Source organism: Podarcis vaucheri (genome assembly GCF_965113315.1).
Source record: "Podarcis vaucheri genome assembly, chromosome: 10".
NCBI classification, from domain to species: Eukaryota; Metazoa; Chordata; class Lepidosauria; order Squamata; family Lacertidae; genus Podarcis; species Podarcis vaucheri.
In genome coordinates this window covers 61,342,394-61,359,321 of record NC_138748.1, presented here as the reverse complement: position 1 = coordinate 61,359,321, position 16,928 = coordinate 61,342,394, and the positions used below count along the sequence as shown (strand labels likewise).

At 44.6% G+C, this 16,928-nt stretch overlaps 1 protein-coding gene across 4 annotated transcripts in view; it reads right to left on the bottom strand.

Annotated features, from left to right (window-relative positions):
- Positions 1–6,175: 6,175 nt before the first annotated feature.
- The window catches only part of IAPP (islet amyloid polypeptide), a 37,847-nt gene continuing 27,094 nt past the window's right edge, over positions 6,176–16,928 (bottom strand). The window contains exons 1-4 of one of the 4 annotated variants that reach the window (XM_082239354.1): positions 14,471–14,650; positions 13,907–14,003; positions 13,553–13,690; positions 6,176–6,809 (exon numbers count right to left, since the gene is read on the bottom strand). In XM_082239354.1, coding sequence (XP_082095480.1) covers positions 6,638–6,809; positions 13,553–13,690; positions 13,907–14,003; positions 14,471–14,477 — 414 coding nt within the window. In that variant the 5' untranslated portion in view covers positions 14,478–14,650 and the 3' untranslated portion in view covers positions 6,176–6,637. The other 3 variants (XM_082239355.1, XM_082239356.1, XM_082239357.1) reach the window with 3 other exon arrangements.

Below are 16,928 nucleotides of genomic sequence, written 5' to 3'. Positions count from 1 at the left end.
AGGAATGATGAAGAAATCAGGCTAGTTCAGAGAGCAAGAAGAGAGATTTAGAAGGGAAGGAGGAGAGGGAGACAAATTCTTTTGTATATAATATTTCTTATTAATTTTAGCATATAAATTATAAAATGTACCACAAAACTTATCACTTATACAATCTTTTTAGACTTTTTAGAGCCAGTGTGGTGTAGTGGTTAAGAGCGGTAGTCACGTCATCTGGGGAACCGGGTTCACATCTCTGCTCCTCCACATGCAGCTGCTGGGTGACCTTGGGCCAGTCACACTTCTCTGAAGTCTCTCAGCCCCACTCACCTCACAGAGTGTTTGTTGTGGGGGAGGAAGGGAAAGGAGAATGTTAACCGCTTTGAGACTCCTTAAAGGGAGTGAAAGGTGGGATATCAAATCCAAACTCTTCTTCTTCTTCTTCCATCAGCACCTCTGATGATCCACCGTTTTAACCACTTCTTATGTATTTCTTATGAATGATGGTGCTGGAGGAGACTCTTGAGAGTCCCATGGACTGCAAGAAGATCAAACCTATCCATTGTAAAGGAAATCAGCCCTGAGTGCTCACTGGAAGGACAGATCCTGAAGCTGAGGCTCCAGTACTTTGGCCACCTCATGAGAAGAGAAGACTCCCTGGAAAAGACCCTGATGTTGAGAAAGATGGAGGGCACAAGGAGAAGCGGACGACAGAGGCCGAGATGGTTGGACAGTGTTCTCGAAGCTACCAGCATGAGTTTGACCAAACTGCGGGAGGCAGTGGAAGACAGGAATGCCTGGCATGCTCGGGTCCATGGGGTCACGAAGAGTCGGACACAAAACTAAACGACTAACAACAACATGTATTTCTTAACTTTATATTGCCTTTACATCTCTTAACAAATCATCCTCCCCTTGTCCATTTTTGCAATACTTCTAATAATACTCCTCACAAAATGTCTTACAACCCTACAAACGTCGTCTGTTCTTCACAATTACTTTTCAGAGAAGGAGACAAATTTATGGGGGAGAGGGCTATCGATGGCTGCTACCTATGATGGCTATGGTCTGCCTCCATAGTTGGAGGCAGCAATGATTTTGAATAACAGTTTCTGGAAACCACAGGAGGGGAGAATGCTCTTGTGCTCAAATCCTGCTCACTGGTTTCCCACAGGCATCTCGACTGGCCGCTGTGAGAACAGAATGGGCAATTGACCCAAACCAGCAGTCTCTTCTTATGTCCATATATTCGTCTTAGGCAATGGAGGGAAAACAAGCGAGCTGAATTAGTGGATGGCTTTGGTGAGGACAACCAAGAGGGGGGACAGGAAGTACAATAGTATAGAATGGTCTGGGGCTCTCATCCCTAGGAAGGAAGGAGGAGAAAAGACAGACAGGAGAGGACACCGTACAAGAGGAGCAAGGAGAAAAACTGTATCAGGGAAAACAGGAGAAAACATCAGAATGTCAGGAGAGCTTGTGGGATCAGGCCAATGGCTCATGTAGCCAGGCACCCTGTTCTCACAGTGGCCAACCACATGTCTGTGGGAAGCTTTTCATGCCCCTTGAAAGACTACAGATGGAAAGTTAGTCCAGCCCTAGTTTAATCTTGGAGAACACTGACTCTTTCCATCTTTGTACATATGAAAATCTTGCTGCTGTGATCCAGGCAGGGTCCGCAATTTAAAGCTCTGTGTCTGAGCAGCTTTTTCTTTTTTGCTCCAGAGCTTTCCCCACAAAAAAACACTCTTTAATCGGAGCAAATGTCAATCCACAGAAAAGCCAAACTGACGTTGACTCTGATTCAGCTTTAAAGTGGATCTTCAAGGCACACAATACCTCGGGTTACAAACGCTTCAGGTTACAGATGTTTCAGGTTACAGATGCTTCAGGTTATAGACTCCGCTAACCCAGAAATAGTACCTTGGGTTAAGAACTTTGCTTCAGGATGAGAACAGAAATCGCGAGGCGGCAGTGCAGCAGCAGCAGGAGGCCCCATAAGCTAAAGTAGTACCTCAGGTTTAGAACAGTTTCAGGTTAAGAACGGACCACCGGAACGAATTAAGTTCTTAACCCGAGGTACCACTGTAAAATGCTCGGAGACAGCGTGTGTATGAAAAGAGCAGGGCAAAGTATAGATAAGCCCTTAGTTTCTTGATTTTACTCTGTAGCCTTTATATTATTCAACTGTTTGCAAGAATTGCTAGTCTGCCAAGTGAGGCCAGCAGGCACAAGCGACGGGGCCTTTTTAGTGGTTGCCCTGCTGATGTCGATGATAATGATAATAACATTTGAATTTGGAAGCATTGCTGCCTCCGACTGTAGATGCAGAACATAGCCATCAGGACTTATTAGTAGACACGTGTAGAATTGCCCAGAGCTTTTGAGGACTCCTGGGGTCAGAGACAAAGCTGACACTGGTGCTGTCAATGGCATCAACTGATGGTGTTATAGGAAGAGAAGAAGAAGAGTCCAGAGTTTGGTTCTCAGAGTGGCCAACCAGATGCCCATGGGAAACCCAGAAGCAGGACTGTGTTCTCCTTATTCACGATTCCCAGAAGCTGGTATTCAGAGGCGTATTGCTCCAAAGGTGGAGGTAGAACAAAGGCATGTGCTCTATGTGTCAAGTGGCTGCCAGCTCTGTACACCTCAAAGCAATCAATGTCAAAAGAAAGTAGTGAGATTCTGGTGCAGACATTTATTGCTCTCTCTCTCTCTCTTCCACTAAAATATTACTCCAAATGGAAATTGAACTCTTCTCTTTAATTTGAGGATTCAAACAGGAACAGATCATGCAAAGCAGTTCATCATTGTCCCACGATAGCGACGCAAACCTGCATGCGCGATGGAGATAATTTTCATACATTCTATTGTTAGAGCACCTTTAGCATGACAAAGGAAGAACAAAGTTGCACAACGATTAGCATTTTAAATGGTTTATCTTGCCCTGAGATTTGACTTCAGCCTTTTGTTGGCTTTTCAGATTAGCACAGCGCGTAATGACTTTTGTGAAGATGATCCTTCTGATTTGACTGGCGCACGAAATGTAATAACGCAGCGATCCCGGGCTTGGAAGAACAGAGTTTCCTTTCCCCCCACAAGGAAGGGCAAAACCGGTTTGCAACTCAGAGGAATACTTTCAGCTTCAATCAGGGGTGGGGAAGTCCTTCCAGCCCAAGGGTTGCATTCCCCTTAACAGCAATCTTCCAGGGGCCACTTGCCGTTGGCGGTAGGGGCCAGAATCCAAAGGTGGGGAAAACAATGGGTGCAAATCTTACCTTTGTACTGTTGGCTGCATTCCAGCAGCCACTCACAAATCAGAGGTTTTTTATGCAAACACTCCTAGATAAAGGTAAAGGGACCCCTGACCATTAGGTCCCTCGTGACCGGCTTTGGGGTTGCGGCGCTCATCTCGCTTTATTGGCTGAGGGAGTCATGTACAGCTTCCGGGTCATGTGGCCAGCATGACTAAGCCACTTCTGGCGAACCAGAGCAGCGCACAGAAACGCTGTTTACCTTCCCGCCGGAGTGGTACCTATTTATCTACTTGTACTTTGAAGTGCTTTTGAACTGCTAGGTTGGCAGGAGCAGGGACTGAGCAACGGGAGCTCACCCCGTCACGGGGATTCGAACCGCCGACCTTCTGATCGGCAAGTCCTTGGCTCTGTGGTTTAACCCACAGCGCTACCCGCATCCCATGCAAACACTCCAACTGTGTCTCTATTCAAGCAAAAAAGAAGTATTATCAGTTCAAGGATGCATTCCAGCCAGGTTACAGGACTTGGAAGGGTACTGAGGAAGGTCAAAGAACCATAGAACTGTAGAATTGGAAGGGACCACAAGGGCCATCTAGTCCAACCCCCTGCAATGCATGAATCTTTTTGCCCAACATGGGGCTTGAACCCATGACCTTAAGATTAAAAGTCTCATGCTTTACTGACTGAGCTATTGAGGCCTGGAGAGAAGGAGTAGCTTGGTGAAAGACCTGTGAGCCTGTTGAAGGGCTGCATCCATCCCCTAGGCCTGAGGTTTTCCACCCCTGGCTTAGATGGAGGCCATTATTATTTGTGACAATTGATGCCGAAGGTCTAAGAGGGCTTTGAGCTAAGGCTCCAAAAGATTTATTCTGGGATCTCTTTGCTGTGCCTGCTGGAGTAGCCAGTTCATGCATGACTTGTGTGTGTTTATTGTTATATTTGGATGTGTTTTATTGTAAACTGTGAAATAGGCTCATTAAATAGAAATATCCTTTTGACACAAGTGGGGCTTGCTTGCAGTGAGGGGTTGGCAGAGCGATTGGCAGGAGCAGGGCAGCAATAACTCACATGGTGCTGAAATAGGTATTTTTGCATTCTTACACAAGTAAGAAGAGGGAGGATAAATGTCAAGGTTCAGGGAATGCTTGGCAGGGGGTGGACTCGATGGCCCTTGTGGTCTCTTCCAACTCTATGATTCTATGATTCTATGATTCTATGATTCTATGAAGTTAACGGTTTATTCAAAGAAACAAAACAGCGCAGGAGATCAGGCCTCGTGAGCACAGCAACTATTCCAGGTAGATCTTGCCCCAGTGAGGCAGTTGCAAGGACTGAAGGTTGAAGGTCAGAGACTTCCCACAGCTAAGTCTCCTCCTGCTGCAATGCCATCACAAGCAATCTGAGGCTTCCTTGCATTGCCTGTCTCTGCTCCTCTTCCTTCATACCACTTCTGGTCCTGGGGGACCACGGAGGAGGGGAGCTGGTCGCAGTAGGAAGGGGAGACCCCCTGGCTTCTTCAGCAGCCTGCCTTCACTCTGTCTCTTGAACTCCCCCCCCCTACTCTGTACTGCTCTCTGCCACAGTCTCTTCCTGCTCACGAAACCCTGATACGTCTTCAGCTTCTGACACCTCCTCCTCCCAGTCTGCTCCCTCTATTCCCTCTGACCACTCATCCTGAGGGCCAAATAGAGATGTCTGAGGGGGGCATGTTCTGTCTCCAGACCCAGGGCTAGTGGCAGACTTAGGTACTATGGTGCCCTGTGTGAGCCCAAAGGTGGGTAAGGAGGCACTTGGCTTTAGGAAGGAAGCGGGAGGGCTTCAGGACGCTGTCAGAGCCTCCCTCCTCCTTCCCAAAGCCCAGCACATCTCTTATCTGGCTTTCAGAGAGCACCCCCAGTGCATGTACCTCATCCACACAACCCTAAATCCCCTCATCCTCACTGCCAGGGCTCTCCATCCCTGGTATATGGAGTGGCTTAAGGCACGTTCAATAGGCAGACCATGGTGTTAGGATTCTTTTCCCGTGCTGCAGTCATGGGATTGTTTTTATCACATGATGGTGTATGTTTTCATTCCACATTGTGGGAAGTCACGGAGATAGGATGTTTGTATTACTGTATTTCCGTGATGTACGATGTTTGTCCTTTGTTCTCTCTTTCTGCTGCCTAATGCTGAAGAGGAAGGAGCTGAGTTATGATGCTCTGAGTGTGTATATGTAAATAAACGTAGTTTAGCCAAATGCTGCGCTACTGAGTCTGTACGCTGACTGCCTATACTCTGCTGATCCTGAAGTGTGCTGATGCCTCTAAGGCAGGGTTGTCCAACAGGTCGATCATGATCTACTGGTCAATCCCTGCAAGGTTTTGGTTGATGGCAGTCAGTCCCTGGTCCCCTTCCGGCCCCGCCCCCTCGCCCCGCCCCACCCTCCATTGTTGGAGAATGGAAGATGGAGTTTACAAACCCAGGCTGTTTCGCCCCCCCCCCAGCGATCCTTTGGTGAGTTGCTGCTTCTCTTTGACCCCCAAATAGTGTAAAAACGTTGCGACCCCCTCCCAAAGCTAAGCCTAAAAACGGGGCTTTTCCCCTCCCTAAAATAAGTTCAACAACTTTGACCTGAACCCCAATAAAATGGGGCTTTCCCTCTCCCTAAGAAAAGCTCAACAATGTTGACCTGAACCCAACTGGTGGATCACTGCCTGTTTTTAATTTAGTGAGTAGATCGCAGTCTCTTGGAAGTTGGCCACCGCTGCTCTAAGGTATCAGTCGCTGTGATGTTCAGACTGGAGAAAGATTTTGAATCTCCCGAATGAACGACCAGGAGGGAGAGAACATGCCAGTCGGGCATGTGTCTGTGCCAGACTCCTACTCATGTGTAGGACCTCCTGACACATGGTTCCACTCAGGTGGGACTACAAGGACGTACACCTTGCATTTCGTCATTTTAAAAAATGTTTTAATTTTTAAAAAATGAAAGAAAGAGAAACGAGTGGCTGTCGCACTTTTACATTTCAGGTTTTGTGGCATGGGCGCATGAAGTTTATTTTCTTTTGAAGGGAGGCATTTCACAACCACATTGCAGGAGCGCTACGTGTTTCATCCTTCACACACACAGACAGAGGCATGGTGAATCCATGAAAGTCACGTACATCAGATACCACACAAAGAAAACAAGGCACTCTGAAGGATAGACAGGTATTCAATGACCAAAAGGGAGAGGGGTCATGTGGGCAGCCAAATCCGCAGGCTGCTTGCCCGAGCGGCAGCCTCGTTCAGACAAAGAGAACTTGGGTGGAGGACTTTTAAGGATCAGGTCCTTGTACATTAAAAAAAAACCAACAAACAAACAGAGGGAGGGAGGGGGAATCCCTAAGGAGGACTGCGATCCTCGCCATCTTGCAACGTTAAAGCTGTAGATAGGTTGGAGGCTCTCTGTCTCTCTTGCCGTAGGTGTTGGACCCCACGTTGGTCGGCGAATAGATCGCACCGATGGAGTTGCTGGACCGGACCAAGAAGTCTGCCAGGCGCTGTGTCACGCACGTGGCTGTGTTGCACTTCCGTTTCTCTAGGCGGTGGCTGGGGACATCGAAAAGAAGAGACACACCACTGTGAAAACCTTGGGACAGGCAGCAAAAATATTTTTTTATATATATAAAATTTTTATTGGTTTTTCACAGTTTTTATAAACACAAACAATACGCAATACAAACAAAAACAAACACACAAACAAACATGTATAATTTCATATCCCTTTTTCTTAAACCTTACTTCGCCGACTTCCCCATACCTCCCCTTTCTACATCCCAATTTCCAAAATTATTTCAGCAAATCCTAACACTTGATTTTATCAGATTTTTCGGGCAGCAAGAATATTATTGGCCCAAAAATGGAAGCAAGAAGAATTACCAACATTAGAAGAATGGAGGATGAAATTGATGGACTACGCAGAATTAGACAAGCTAACAGGAAGGATCCGAGACCGGTGAGACCAGAGGTTTACCGAAGACTGGACTAAATTTACGGAGTATCTGAAAGTATTTGCGATGATCAAATTACGTTTGTAGGGCTACAAGAAGCTCTGTGAGAAGTAATTTAAGAAATATTGTAAAAATGGAAAGGAAGAAATGATTTTTTAGAAAATGTAAAGGCAATATTAAGTTAGGAATTGCAGGAGAAATAATTAAGACGGAAGGCTATCAGAGATGCTGAAGGAAGTCCAAATAAGGATATATGTATAATAATTTGTGTGGTATGTCTTAAAATTTTTGTATGCTAAAATTAATAAAAAATATTCGAAAAGAAAAAAAAGAAAAGAAAAGAAAACCTTGGGACAGGCACTCCTACTGCCATGGCTGATTGCAACATTAAGCTGTTTCACTAGAACATAACTGGCCCTGAGACAATGAACGGTGGTAGATAAATCTAATAAATAAATAAGTGCATAAGAAGGGCTCTGCTGAATCAGGCTAATGGGTGGTCCAGCTTCCTGTTCTCCCATTGGCCAACCAGGGAGCAGCACATGAGCACAAGATCTTTCCTGTGGTTTCCAGCAACTGGCCTTCAGAAGCATGGCTGTGGAGGTAGAGCACATGATCATGGGTACAGCTATCGGTGGAACAGCTAGCTGGCTGTGATGGCTCTGCTCTGCTTCCATGACCAGAGGCAGTGATGCTTGAATCACCAGTTTCTGGAATCATAGTACCGAAGGGTTGGCAGGGACCCCAAGAGTCATTCAGTCCTACCTTCTGCAACGCAGGAATCACAGCTAGTCAGCAGAGGTCATGTCTGAGGAGAAGGCATGGTCTGGGAAAAGCCCCCAAGGGCCAGATAGACAGTCTTCAAGGGCCGCATCTGCCCCCCTCCCCCAGCCTGAGGTTTCCTACCCCTGGTGTAGCCTGTCAGCCTCCTCTTTATTTATTGAACTTTGCACATTGCGTTGTTTGACTCTGCTGTGTTGTGAAGTGACTTTGGACTCTCACACTTTCTCCATTAACCTAGAAATAGATTATCTCAGAAAGAAAGTTCTCTGAACTGTCATGAACCTTGTGTCTAAAACTCCTGGTAGAGGACGAGGATCTAGAGATCACGCTAAGGGTGGCCAAATTCTGTGTGACTGCCATAAAACTTAGGGAACAAGCTGTACCACCAAAATGATCAAGGTTTTAAATGACAATTTTAGGTTATATTTTAGTGATCAAGATTTAATGTATATTTTTATCTGTCACTATATCTGAATTGTCTCCGTTTTACCCAATTGCAATTCAATGTATTCCTGTTGTGTTTTATGATTTTCCTGATATTGTAAGTGAGCCGGAACTGGTCTGTGACCATAATAATAAAATTCATTCAACTGTCATGAACCTTCACTTGTTTTTGCTGACCTGGATGGCATGGGATAACCAACACATGATTCTACAAGTTCTATCAAGAGATATAACAATCAAGCAAGGTATTGTCCCTCTTTCCCTTGACATTTACATCTCCAGCTATTAGTACATCTAAATACTACAGTGATCCCCATCTATTAAAATCTATGTTTTGTTAAATGTTTTATCGAAGTTGCAATCCTAATGGATAGAAGATTGCACCTTCTGTCTGACATAGAGATATATTTTTCCATGTTGAATTTGAAAAGTAAACTCATCTTGCAAACAACTATGATCCAAATCTTACGTACTAAAGTTTATTCTCTGAGTGTGGATCATTATGTAGCTGAAATCAGGGCTGGCCCATCTACTGTATATGGGCCTCTTACCAATCCGAACCAGTTAGGCATGGACTTGTGGGTTTTTCTTCTTCCTTTCTTTTCCAAAAAAGTACAATTGCCTTTTCTTTCTGTTACGATCCCACATGAAGCAATTTTTGAAGATTGCTCCTAGTGGAACAAGAATGAAAAGATTCTTCTAGCGGTCAAAGAAGCACAATAACAATAGACCTAGTGGATTTTAATCTGTCACACCAATCCTTGCAGGACCTTTCCAGATCTTTTCTTCTTAAAGCTGAATGAAGAGGTTAATAAATAACGAAGCTCAATGCATGAAGCCAATATCTCGGTTGCATTGAAACCATATAACGACATTGTACCTTGTTCTGTATATGAGCTGATTTCACTGACAATCATGAATGCTTGAAAACGATTCTTCAAGCCATCCTGTCAGGAAATAGGTTTCAGCTCAGAGAGACAAGGGCTAGATTTTCTAAGGTGGTGGGGTGGGAAGACATGATGTTTCTCAGCCTGAGGTTTGCACTCCTATTTGGGCAAATGTCTAGGGGGGGTGTTGCATGGCAGTGATAGGCAGGGCCAAAAGCAAATGTGAAGTAAGGTGGAAATTCTGGCAGGGAAACTGGAGAAGCTGGCAAAACGTGGGCTGGATGAGGTTATTTTTAGTGGATTTGTTAGGCTGGCTGACCGAACCCAAAGAGTGCTCATTAATGGTTCCTTGTCATCCTGGAAAAAAGCGACAAGTGGGATGCTGCAAGGTTCTGTACTAGGTCTGTTGTTGTTCAACTCATCCAATTTGCAGATGACACCAAACGCCACAGAAAACAGAATTAGGATTCGAGATGACCTCAACAGATTGGAGAACTGGGCCCAAACTAACAAAATGAATTTCAGTAGGGTTCTACACTTTGGCAGGAAGAAGCAGCTGAACAAATATAAGGCAAGGGACACCTGGCTTGCCAGTCGTACGCATGAAAACGATCTAGGGTCTTAATAACATGAGTCAACAGTGCGATGCAGCAGCAGCTAATGCTATTCTAGGCTGCATCAACAGAAGTATAATGCCCAGATCAAGGGAAGTACAGTGGTACCTCGGGTTACAGATGCTTCAGGTTACAGACACTTCAGGTTACAGACTCTGCTAACCCAGAAATATTACGTCGGGTCAAGAACTTTGCTTCAGGATGAGAACAGAAATCGTGCTCCGGCGGCAGCGGGAGGCCACATTAGCTAAAGTGGTAGCTCAGGTTAAGAACAGTTTCAGGTTAAGAACGGACCTCCAGAACGAATTAAGTTCTTAACCCAAGGTACCCCTGTAATAGTACCACTCTATGCTGCCTTGGTCAGAGCACACCTGGAATACTGTGTCCAATTCTGGGTGCCACAATTTAAGAAGGATGTTGACAAGCTGGAACATGTGCAGAGGAGGGCAACTAAGATAATCAAGGGTCTAGCCTTATGAGGAACAGTTGAAGGAACTGGGTATATTTAGCCTGGGAAAGAGGAGCCCGAGAGGAGATATAATAGCCATCTTCAAATACCTAAAGGGCTATCACATGGAGGATGGAGCAAGCTTGTTTTCTCCTGCTCCAGAGGCTAGGACTCAAACCAATGACTTCAAGTTCCAAGAAAGGAGATTCCAACTAAAGCATCAATGACAGATGACCAACCAACATCTGCTTGAAAACCTATAGAATCATAGAATAATGTAATGTAATAATCTAAGTCAGGCCCACATGGACATTTTGTGATATCATCTAATGGTCAGGAGGACATGGTTAAATCCTGTTTTGACTACATGCACCTGTTCCCTTCTTTTGGCAGGGGATTCTGTTGAAAATTGCTTTCTGACACAGAAGGGGTATGCATGCTAAAACAAAGGAGGGGGAACCTTCCATTTTAGCAACACTTCTGACCTGATGCCATTGTGATGTCAGGTGATTGACAAATGGGCGGCCTATCAGGCCAATCCACATAAAGATTTGGCCCATGGAGCCACAAATCACAGAGGAGACTAGATTCCAGCTTAGGTGTAGCTAACACATAGGCCAGCAACTTCCATCTTTGTTGGTTGGACCAAAGAACAGCTGGTGACTAGGGAAGACGTTGGAGGAAAGTATTTTAGGGGGAGCAGTTGCTACTGAATGGAGCTCTTCTCTTTCTTCAGGAGTAGCTGATGGGAGTAAGATATTGTCATGCTAATCATTCTCATGATATCAGCAAGTTCTCTAAATAGCCTTTAAAAAGTGCGTCTGAAAGTTAACATTGAGTCATTGTTGCTGCTTAATGACTTAACTATACTATAATTATCTTTCTCTGAAGATACCATGAAGCTGCTGCTCAAATCGATTGAATGACACCTAAATGGGGGGTATTTTCTGTGTAACTTACAAGGGTTATTAACATTCATACATTTACAGGGCATTTTGGAGAGGATTTATTCCCCTCCAATTCCCCTCCTTCTACCAGGCATAAAGCAACTGCTGAATGAATTACTCTGAGGACCAGCTAGTCCAACCCCCTGAAATGTAGGAATATCAGCTAAAGCATCCATGGCAGATGGCCACCCAGTGTGGTGTAGTGGTTAAGAGCGGTGGACTCGTAATCTGGTGAACTGGGTTCGATTCCCCGCTCTTCCACATGCAGCTGCTGGGTGACCTTGGGCCAGTCACACTTCTTTGAAGTCTCTCAGCTCCACTCACCTCACAGAGTGTTTGTTGTGGGGGAGGAAGGGAAAGGAGAATGTTAGCTGCTTTGAGACTTCTTCAGGTAGTGATAAAGCGGGATATCAAATCCAAACTCTTCTTCTTCTTCCAATGAAAGAGAATTCACCTTCCAGGTTAAGCATGCCCAGTTCCCTCAACCATTCCTCATAAGGCTTGGACACTAGACCTGCTGAAATCCAGTGATGTCTGCCTGTCTGCACAAGAACTCACACAAGTGGAAGCACGAGAATCGACACTGAATGAGCATCACGGTTCCTACTTGTAAAATCTGCACTGTGCATTCACTCCTTATGTCTCTCACATGAGGAGGGAATTGCAGCAAAGAATTTCAAGAGCACACTTCCATTCACAGCTACCGACATAGTTGTTGTTGTTGTTGTTGTTTTAATTAGCATCCTCTGACGGGTATTCATCTCCCTACAAAAGGCATGGTCTGAGGCTGAGCACGGTTCCCTAACTAAAATTAGGAAACTAATTTAAAATTAGCTAGGCACTTAGGAAGCCTACCATGGCCTGCTGCCCTTTATTATATTGTTTCATTTGTTTATTTCCAAATTGCTCTTTTTATAGCTGTTTAATAAGACAGTATTTATGGTTCCTTAAATGAAAATGCTCCCGGAACTCACAAAGAGCACACAAACCCAGTAACTGTTTACATGGTTGTTATTTTTTAGGTTGTAAGGAACATTCACACATTACATTCGACGAATGCACAGTCTGTGTGTGAAAATAGTTGAGCTGTGCACACTCGTACAGTCATTCACAAGTAATGTTCGATGAGTGTACAGTCACCTGTGTACAAATGAACAAGGGCTCGCTTGAATGTGTGGAGTGACAGCTTATACCTGTGTGCGGTGTAATGTGTGAACAACCGTGTACATTTATCTGAGCAAGGAAGACTTAAAAACTAAAGTCTTATTTCCATGCCTGCTAACACTTTCTCCTGAACATCTTTTTAGGATAGGAGGAAAGAAAAATCCTAGGCAATAATCCTTTGAGAAATCAAAAAGCAGTAACTCCATGCAAACGAAACCTTTGCAAAGTTTGAAAAGTATCAAAAGTTTGAGTCATGCGTCTTTGTGGCTTTCCTGATATTTAATATGCCCCCCCAAATATGTTAAGCATTCCTCCTTTTTTTATTTCATTAAAATGGCCTTGGGGGTCAGTTTGATTCTAATTAAAGCAAATGGGAAATAATGAAATACTGCATACTCAAGGTATTAGGGATCTAAATAATCTTCCCACTTGTTCACCCAATAGCTATTTCTTGTGGATTAGAGTAGTTAGGATAAATTGCTGACAGCCATTTAGTATTTGTATTTTTCTTTTCTACTTCCAAGAAAGTTTATGTTCAAGGAAAAAGTGACCTCTAGGAAAGAACACTGGAGTTCATGAGACACCCCAGATCTATAGCTATATCCTTGCTGTATCAACAATAACACTTCATGCAATCTCATAATTAAATGAAACTGGCATCATTGTCAAGTTCACCACATAAAAAAATAAATAAATCCAAATTTGTGATCTATTCGATCTTACTACCTGATTGGTAAAGTGCTTTTTAGAAATAAATTCAAGGAGGGTTAAAATCTTAGGCAGCTATGAGAGACTTGTTAGCAGAACCTCTATAAAACAGAAGCAATGATATACTATTCACTGCCAAATATGCTAGCAGTGGAATGAGCGAAAGTGCAAATTGCATCTGAAGGTGTGGAGCTGGAGAATATTGCAAACATTGTCTGGAGATATGAAATAACCACAGGAACTTTGAACGCAATGCCTAGGCAAGCCTCAAATGCACTTCACAACACACCATCCCTCTGCGTATCTTTTGCATCTGAATCAAAAGCAATCCAAAAAAAATCTGGTACCTTCTGGGCTTTATTGCTTCCTCTCCAATCAGTGCACTGTTAATTCCCAAGAAGCCGCTACTTCGGGAGACGATGGGTAAGAGCCACTCTTGTCTGTTGGGAGTGCCATCGGATAAATCGTCAGCCAAGGAGAGAAGTCTTTAAACAAGGATAAAAAGCAAAATTGCTCTTTCTTTTCACACTTCTCCTCCTCCTTCCCTTCCTCTTTATCTCCTGCCCTCCCTCTGCCTTTTGCAATTGATATGGCCAAACACAACAATGCCCAAACCCCCAAATCCACATGTGCAACACTACAAAAAATAATAATCATTTGACTTCTTTTTAAAAAGCAGAATATGCTTAATGGTTACTGACCTGTCGACAGGCGTCGCTTCCAGGGAATTTAAAGTAATAGACAAAATGATGAAAAGGAAGGGTCCTTTGAGGCTGCACATCTCTCCTCTGGGTCTTTCTGGGAGTGGTGGGGAAAGAAATCACACGAGACAAACTTCAGCCAGAAACATTCGCTCTTCATTGCACACTGAGCACTACAATTGCATCCACACCGAATATTCACTGTCAGAACAGAAAGAATAACCCGAAGATCCCCGTTCCAATCTAAACGATTAGAAAACATCTCCTCTGTTTCCCCAGATGTTTTAACAGAATTCTGCCTTAACAATTTCCCACCTCAATCCCGGCAAAATTTCCAGTTTGCATTACTTTAGAATCCACCCCTCTTTTCTATACTTTTTTCTGATTTTGGTTTCCAAATAAGAACCCGGTTACCTGTCAGTGGCTGAGGAAGGAGCCGAGGAAATCTAGCAAATGCCAGTATTAGAAGCAATCGTGCAGGGAACAATCCCACACTTGCTTCTGACTCTGGGTTACCTTTCCCCCCACCTGTCTTGTTCGCAAGCGATACAAGCGCTTATATACCCTTCATAGCTTTCTCAGCTCTGACATCAGGCAGGGAGAGAGAGAGAGAAGAGAGAGCGAGAGAGCTTCTGTCATTAACTTCTCTCCCTATAGATAAAAAGTGCCCCGATAATGAGCGGAGGCTGATGGGTCATCCCTCCATTTACACGTCGGTAAATCTTAGGCAAGCCAATTCGGGAAGCTCTTGTGAAGGGATGCTAATAACGCAAGGCATCGCGACATGAGAACCAAGACCAGCATTTCGAGAACAGGTCTAATAAGATGCAGAGAGTTGCTGTCCCCTTTGGGCGTTAACTGATGCTCAATAAGGCAACAAACAGAGTTTATTTTTTAAAAAGGAATTGTGAGGCAAGGAAGAGGAAATGAAACGCAGGGCGGAGAACTAATGAAATGTACAAAGTTGGGCGTTCTGTAAGGATTTGTTTATTATTATTTAGTAAATTTGTAGACCGCCCGCCATCCGAAGATCGCAGGGCACTTCACAGCGTAAAAATGCAAATTGAGAACATAAAGTACATAATGACACAAAACAGCAAAAGGGAACCAATAACCTCCCTCCCACAAACACTTTGGTTTAAATAACCAAAGGCCTGGGAGAAGTGGAATGTTTTTGCCTGGAGCCTAATGATATGTAATGAAGGCGCCTGGTGAGTCTTAATGGGGAGAGCATTCCATAAACAGGGAGCCACCACAGAAAAGGCCTGTACTCGTGTTGTCACCCTCTGCCCTTTCTTGGGGAAAGGCACACAAAGAAGGCCCTCAGGTGATGATTGCAGGGTCCGGGTTGGCTCATATGGGGAGAAGTGGTGCTTGAGGTTCTTAAGAAAGGAAGAGCTATCAGTGTGTGTGTGTGTGTGTGTGTGTGTGTGTGTGTGTGTGTGTGTGTGCCTTTCATTCATCCATCAATCAATTTATCCATCTATTCCCACTAAAACTGATTGCAGAAGCTGAGTACCCACAACTTTGCAGCCAGCACAGGGCAATTCAGAAATATGGGGAAGCTATCAGTGTGCTTGAGAGAACCCAGAGTTTTGCAGAAAGTAGGGGAAAATTCCCTTAAAGCAGGCATCCCCAAACTCGGCCCTCCAGATGTTTTGGGACTACAACTCCCACCATCCCTAGCTAACAGGACCAGTGGTCAGGGATGATGGGACTTGTAGTCCCAAAACATCTGGAGGGCTGAGTTTCGGGATGCTTGCCTTAAAGGATCCTTCCACTTCGGGGAGAACAAAAAAATACCCATTTAGGACTGAGCATGCTCACTGGCCATGGAATGCTGAATGTCTGTTGGGCATGGGAAACAGAAAATGGCACGCCCTGGTTGAAAGCCTGGCTGGCTGGCTGGAACCTGAACAGGAAAACTCCACACAGAAATAATTTGGTGCAGATTGTGTATGCCTGCATGTTTGTGTGACAGACAGCATAGTGGTACCTCAGGTTAAGAACTTAAGTCGTTCAGGAGGCCTGTTGTTAACCTGAAACTGTTCTTAACCTGAGGTACCACTTTAGCTAATGGAGCCTCCTGCTGCTGCCACACGATTTCTGTTCTCATCCTGAAGCAAAGTTCTTAACCCGAGGTACTATTCCTGGGTTAGCGGAGTCTGTAACCTGAAGCATATGTAACCTGAAGCATCTGTAACCCGAGGTACCACTGTATTGAATTGAATAATCAGAACTCTACAGTAAGACTGAATTGTTCTCTATGCACCTTGCAACCATGAAGTGAGATGGTTCACAGAGAGGGAAAAGTCTGAGTCCACCGTTAGTGTTGGGGCTGATGGGAGTTGAAGCCCAGCAATATCTGGAGGGCTACACAGGTTAGCGACCCCATAGCGTTTGAATGTGGCGACGCTCGTACTAGGGAAAACACAGAAAAATGTGTGAGGAAAGGCTTAACCTCCCTACCCCCCCCCCAGTAACATGGACCTGAATTTGAATTAGGCTGCTCATCCGTTTATCTTTTAAAGTAGGAGCTGCAGCTGTATCTAGTTGCTTACCAAATACAGTGGTACCTCGGGTTACATACGCTTCAGGTTACAGAGTCTGCTAACCCAGAAATATTATCTCGGGTTAAGAACTTTGCTTCAGGATGAGAACAGAAATTGTGCTCTGGCAGCGCGGCAGCAGCAGGAGGCCCCATTAGCTAAAGTGGTGCTTCAGGTTAAGAACAGACCTCCGGAACAAACTAAGTACTTAACCTGAGGTACCACTGTACTCTTCACATTATTCCTGCATGAACAGGAATGGGGTGATGGCTGTGCTGAGAGGCAAACCCCTCCCCCCTCTAAAAAATGTTCAGAACAAAACTTATTGGGAAGAAATCTGGAGCAGAGGCTATTTGTGCTCATCTGTCCCCCCTCACTTTCAACCATCTGGATTCTTTTCCAGGCTTCCCTCCGTCAACACAAGCATGCACCTCTGAAAATGGCAGGGGAAAAAGGAGAGAGGGGGACGATAA